At 43.3% G+C, this 6573-nt stretch overlaps 2 protein-coding genes across 2 annotated transcripts; both read left to right on the plus strand.

Annotated features, from left to right (window-relative positions):
* Nucleotides 1-1048: 1048 nt before the first annotated feature.
* LOC140172243 (uncharacterized) lies at nucleotides 1049-2053 on the plus strand. Its single transcript, XM_072195541.1, has one exon. It carries the CDS (start codon nucleotides 1049-1051, stop codon nucleotides 2051-2053), a length of 1005 nt encoding a protein of 334 aa, XP_072051642.1.
* A 3605-nt stretch (nucleotides 2054-5658) lies between these two features.
* On the plus strand, nucleotides 5659-5994 carry LOC140172259 (uncharacterized). Its single transcript, XM_072195542.1, has one exon. It carries the CDS (start codon nucleotides 5659-5661, stop codon nucleotides 5992-5994), a length of 336 nt encoding a protein of 111 aa, XP_072051643.1.
* The last annotated feature ends 579 nt before the right edge of the window (nucleotides 5995-6573 follow it).

Below are 6573 nucleotides of genomic sequence, written 5' to 3' on the forward strand. Positions count from 1 at the left end.
CACTTTTTGGTCAACACTTAAAATAACATTATGTTTAAAATATTTGCACTCAGCAAACGCAGAAATGTTCTTGAAATGTCTTTTTCAAAACGTTTTAATAACATTTAAATGTCGGGTTATATAAAGGTCATGAAATCGTTTTTAAAACGTTATTGCAAATATTTTGGGCAAACATTTTTGCAAAATATTTTGTCAACCAAAAAATAACATTCTGTTTAAAATGTTTAGTATCAAGTTTTCAAAAATGTTTTTGGCATGTTATCAAAACGTTTTATACCCTTCATAACCCGACATTTAAACGTTTTCTGTAAAACATTTTGTGTTTAATGGGCAGTAAGTTATCAATAATGTTTTTCAATGTTATGAAAACGTTTTATACCCATTTTATACCCTTTATATAACCCGACATTTAAACATTAATTTTTCGGATAACCTTTTCCGAATGATGTCGAAAACGTTTTGTGTTTGCTGGGTCGTCACTATAGCTGCAGTGACGTAGCATGTGATGCCAAGGGACAAGAATACACAATACCCCGTCTTCCGAAAACAATTGCGTGCGGGCAAATTGGGTATTTAATCAAGTTGAATTTAGGTCTTTAAAATGACAATTTATATCAACATCGGAAGATACGCCGAAGTTTTATGGACTTCCAAAAATCCATAAAGCGAACGTTCCACTCCGTCCTATTGTGTCGTGCATTGGTTCAATATCATACAATGTAGCCAGACTTGTCGCGGATATTATTGGTCCTTTAGCTGGTAAGACGCAACACCATCTTAAGAACTCACAGGAATTAGTGGATAAGCTTAGTGGAATTAGGTTAGATGACAATGAAGTGTTAGTCTCGTACGATGTCTCGGCATAACCGGTTGAAGAATGATACTTCTCTCGCGGAACGCTCAACACTCAACCCTGACCAGATCATTGAACTGTTAACTTTTTGCTTGAAAACAACCTACTTCCAGTTCAATGAGTGTTTTTACCAACAGCAAGAGGGGGCGGGCGGCGATGGGCTCCCCGGTTTCACCTATCGTGGCAAACCTATTCATGGAGGACTTTGAGCAACGGGCCATTAACACCGCTCCTCACAAGCCGAAGATCTGGTATCGTTACGTTGATGATACCCTCACGGTAATGCATAAAGATCACGTGAATGAGTTCACCGAACATATCAACAGGGTGAACAAAGCCATAAAGTTCACCATCGAAAGAGAGGAGAACTGCTCCTTAGCTATGCTGGACACTAAGATCCGTAGACATCCGGATGGCTCATTGTCGTGTGTGGTGTACAGGAAACCGACCCACACGGATCAATATTTAAACTTTAGATCCCACCACCCCCTCCAGCATAAGTTAGGCGTTGTGAGAACACTCACGTACAGAGCCAATACCATCATCACGCGGGATGATGACAAACAACAAGAACTCATTCACATTCAAGACAGCCTCCAGAAATGTGGATACGAGCCTTGGGTGTTTAATGTAAGTGACAATAAGCAACAAGACCTTCAGAAAGCGAAGAACAAAAATAGACCACCTGCCAAGGGTAATGTAGTCCTCCCTTACATCCAGGGGGTGTCGGAGACAATGGCTCGCTTATTCCAAGCTAAAGGCATCAGGACTCATTACAAACCCGTGAATTCCATCCGGAAACATGTGGTAGCGCCAAAGGACAAGACCAAAACAGATCAAAGATCTGGCACAGTCTATCACATAACTTGTGATGACTGCGACGCGGCATATGTCGGTAAATCGAAACGCTCACTGAAAGCTAGGTTAGCTGAGCACCGAAGACCTAGTAGTACCTCCTCCCCTGTGGCCCAAAATGTCAAAGCGTCCAAACACACCATCGACTGGAACAATGTCAAAGTATTGGATCAGGACTCTAACTGGTACAACAGAGGAGTGAGGGAAGCTGTTAACATCCACAGACACCCCAGCAACCTGAACAAGGACAAGGGACGACACGACCTGGCACCCGTCTACCGGAACATCCTGTCACATGACGTTGTTGACAACAACTCGTCATGTGACACTCATCAAGATCAATAACATCAGTTTGAAAAAGGCTTAGCGACCGCAAGCCGAAAGCTCACGTAAGTGAACATTTTTGTTGTGAGAATAGTCATAAATTCATCAATATGACAATTTATATGTTGCAAAGCGCGCGAAAAGTTTGTGTGGAAGGGGCACCCAACTGAAGAGTAATTCAATGCATGGTGGGTAAAGGTTTCCACTTCTTTCCTATAACAAAGCATTATCGTGTCAAATGCAATCCAGGCTTGGGTGTCCCTAGGCCCTTAGCCCGGGTGCCCGGGGGCGCGCCCCCCCCCCAGAGCCCATAGGAGTTACGCCACTGTCAAGACCCTACACCACAACGCTATGAAAATGCCAGAAATGCGTTTGTTCATCATACGGATTAATAAAGCACACACGACATACTACAGGGTGTAACAATAAAATTTATACAATTGCATTTTGACTTCATCCATAAAATTGACCACTCGTAAGGATACTCTGCTGTATGTTACTGATTATTCAAGCATACACAGAAACAAATCCTGGGCCTATTGACTTAATGTGTGACATTTGCAACATACCCGGCCTGTGATCCATCAAGCCAGAGAATTATCATTTGTGATGATTGTACTAGCCATTATCACACAGACTGCATCTCGATGCCAAGTCAATTGCAAAATATTTTAGACAGACAGTTTCTCTCTGGAAAGTTCTAACAACTACGAGGTACTTTCATCTCTCACTGATGGCAACTAAACATCCTTGCATGACATTAGTGATCCTGGTTCACCTCTGGATACATCATCACCCAAGAAACCCAAGGTGTCCCTCAAAGTCTTAAATGTTAACTTCTAGAGTATTCAGGCCAAGAAAGCTAGCTTTTTGAATGTTATTGACTCTCTCAACCCAGATGTAATAATTGGCAGTGAAACATGGATAAACCCAGACATTTCTAACGCTGAAATCCTACCACCTGATTACACCACTTATCGAAGAGATCGTTCTGATGGATATGGCGGTGTCCTCCTGTCTATTAAATCAGATCTGATCAGTCAAGAAATAGACATGGGTTCAGAAAGTTCTTGCAAATTTATTGCAGCCAAAGTTGAACTTACCAGCAAAGATCCCCTGATCATATGTTCAGCCTATAGACCACCTAATGATAGTGAAGAAAACGCATTCAAGCTGTGGTCTACCATCTCTGAATTAAACATTACTGAGAAGCGACGCGGCTGTCGTGCAGGTGTTAACAAGTCCCGCAATATCGAAACATCTCATATTAACAGAAAAACACATCAAAAAGCTAGAACTGTCAATTTGCTCAATGTACAGGGTGTTCCAAAACAAAACCCGTGTTCGCCGTCTACTAAATATGTCCGTTTGGAATGTTCGGTCCATGAAAGCTCCTGCTAAGGCTCCATCAATTATTGACTTTGTTATATCTAACAAGCTCGATATCCTTGCAATAGTTGAGAGCTGGCTAAAACCTGATCATGCTAAAAATAACCGTCTGTTATCAGACCTGGAAAACGCTCTTCCGGATCATGAATTCCACCATATTCCACGGTTGACCAGAGGTGGAGGCGGCGTTGGCGTTTTGCTTCGGAAAGGCTTCAAGATCATTGTCAATACACCACCTAGTTTCGAATCATTCGAGCATATAGATTTGACTGTTTCCTCAAACTCTTCGGCGGCTGTTCGCCTGTTGACCATTTACAGACCACCACCATCTAAAGTGAATAAACTGAGTTCTGGTTTGTTCTTCACTGAGTTTTCCACGCTTGTATAATCTGTGTCTACTATAACTACTCCCGTTGTGATCGGTGGTGACTTTAACGTGCATATGGATGTTCACGATGATCGCGATGCAATCACTATGAGAGATCTTCTTGAGTCCAGTTCTCTTGAGCAGCATGTCCTGGTCCCAACTCATAAGAATGGTCATTTGCTCGATCTTCTCATCACACAGACTTCTGATTCAATCGCTTCTGACATCAAGGTGGACGCGAGTTTGCCTTCTGATCACGCCGCAGTGAAATGTCTTCTGAATATGTCACGACCACCTGCCACCAAACGGACTGTGACATTCCGTAAGCTGCGCGAAATCCAACTTGAAGATTTCAAACAGGATATTGTTAGTTCGACTGTGGTTACCGATCCCAAGGACGAAATTGATTCGCTTTGTACACAATTTGACACCGTTATGTCTGGACTCCTAGAACGCCATGCTCCGGAGCAAACTAAGTGCATCACTTTAAGACCTCATGCGCCATGGTACTCCGACGAGCTCCGTGCTGCTAAGCGTGAAAAGCGTCGATGTGAGCGTCAATATGTAAAATCTGGCCTGACAGTTCATAAGCAGATATTTCGTGATGCATGTAATAACTACAAAGATCTCTTGGATACGGCTAAGACTAACTATCATAAGTCTAAGCTCTCCAACCTTGATAGTCGCCAGCTCTTCCGCGAAGTAGACAAACTTTGCTCGTCCAACACTTCTAAGAAACTTCCTTCTCATGATAATGAAGAGCAACTCGCTAACGACTTCGCCGACTTCTTTCGTGATAAAATTGAGCGTGTAAAGGACAAGCTAGATAACACCTCGCGTACGGACTCCACTCCTGAAACACCTCTGCATCAATCGACCTTCTGCGAATTCGCTAGGGTATCTGAGGAACAGGTGCGAACTATCGTGATGAAAGCTCCATCGTCGTCTTGCCAATCAGACTGTATTCCGACCTGGCTGTTAAAGGCGTGTCTTCCTGAGCTTCTGCCGTGTATCACTAAGATCGTCAATCTGTCGCTGCAATCGGGAACGTTTCCATCTTCCTATAAAATTGCGCGTGTGACACCATTGATAAAGAAGGTTGGCAAAGATCCGGAAGATCTCAGCAATTATACATGTAGGCCAATATCCAACCTGAAATTTCTCTCTAAGGTGGTTGAGCGTGCAGTAGTGACACAGGTGCAAGACTTATGCAGGAAAACGGTCTCTATGGGAAGTTGCAATCCGCGTATAGGAAGTGCCATTCTACAGAAACTGCTTTACTCCGTGTGCACAACGACATTCTTCGTGCACTGGACTGTCATAGAAAAGTTGTGCTTGTTCTGCTTGATCTCTCGGCCGCCTTCGACACTGTTGACCATCACATCCGTCTGAGGCGGCTGAGGGATCGCTATGGCATCCGCGATAGTGTGCTACAGTGGTTTGAAAGCTACCTATCTGATCGCAAGCAATATGTTGCTGTAGGTGATAGTTCCTCTGCCAATCACGTCCTTCACTGTGGTGTTCCTCAGGGGTCAGTGAGCGGCCCTTTTGACTTCACCATATATTCTGCTCCGTTAGAGGATGTTATCGCTGGTGATGATAATGTTGACGCGATGTTCTACGCTGATGACAGTCAGATGTATGTTGACTTTACACTGGAAGAAATGCCTGGCCAGTTGAGTAGGCTAGAAAATTGCGCTCGCAATGTAAAATCCTGGACAACGTGCAATAATCTTCTGTTGAATGACACCAAAACAGAAATTGTTCATATGTCGTCACGCACTCGAAAGATACGCCATCGATTTCATCTCTTATCATAGGCCAGTCACAAGTTAGCATCGTCAAGGAAGCCAGAAATCTTGGTGTCGCAATGGACAATCACATGACTCTTACAACTCACGTTAAAAATGTATGCCGCTCTGCTTGCCATGCCATCCACAAGATTGGCCTGATTCGGAAGTATATTGACAGATCAACAGCCGAACGCCTTGTCCATGCCTTTGTGACCTCGCGTCTGGATGCCAACAACAGCCTTCTCTATGGACTTCCTGCTACAACTCTCGCAAAACGTCAACGTGTTCAAAACTGTGCTATCCGCCTTGTTACCTGTGCCAAGAAAGACTGCAACATCACCTCTCTTCGCCGTGAGCTTCACTGGCTTCCAATCAAGGATCGTATCGTCTTCAAACTTCTTCTCCTCACATAAGTCTCTTCATGGTATGGCACCATCTTACATCTCTGATCTCATCAAAGTTCATGTTCCCCAACGCACTCTTCGGTCTAACTCAAAACTTCTTCTTAATGTGCCGCCCAGTCGCGAGGTTTCGACGGCCTACTATGGTGAAAGGGCGAACTTTGTGGAACAAGCTGCCTGCACGCATCCAGAAAGCGGGCAGTCTCACCATCTTCAAGAGACTTTTAAAGACTTATTTGTTTGACAATCCGTTGTAAATATTTTTGCTGCTTTTGTGCATAATTTTCTGGCTTTTAATTGGTAGTTTTTAAGATGTACTTTTAAGGTTGTAATTTTAAGTTTTATCTTTTGTAAAGCGCCCAGAGGCTGTTTGGTGTTGGGCGCTATATAAGTGCGTTGTTGTTGTTGTTGTTGATGTTCATGACAATCAAATACTATGGTGTGGGTTGGAGGTGATTTCAATTTACCAGATATAAGTTGGTCAACAATTAGCATAATTGGTAATAGAGTTAAGCGGTCAATCAATGAGACTTTCATCTCTATTATTCAAGACCTTGGACTTGAACAGATTGTTGAATTCCCAACCCGTCT

This window comes from Amphiura filiformis, chromosome 2, assembly GCF_039555335.1.
Source record: "Amphiura filiformis chromosome 2, Afil_fr2py, whole genome shotgun sequence".
NCBI classification, from domain to species: Eukaryota; Metazoa; Echinodermata; class Ophiuroidea; order Amphilepidida; family Amphiuridae; genus Amphiura; species Amphiura filiformis.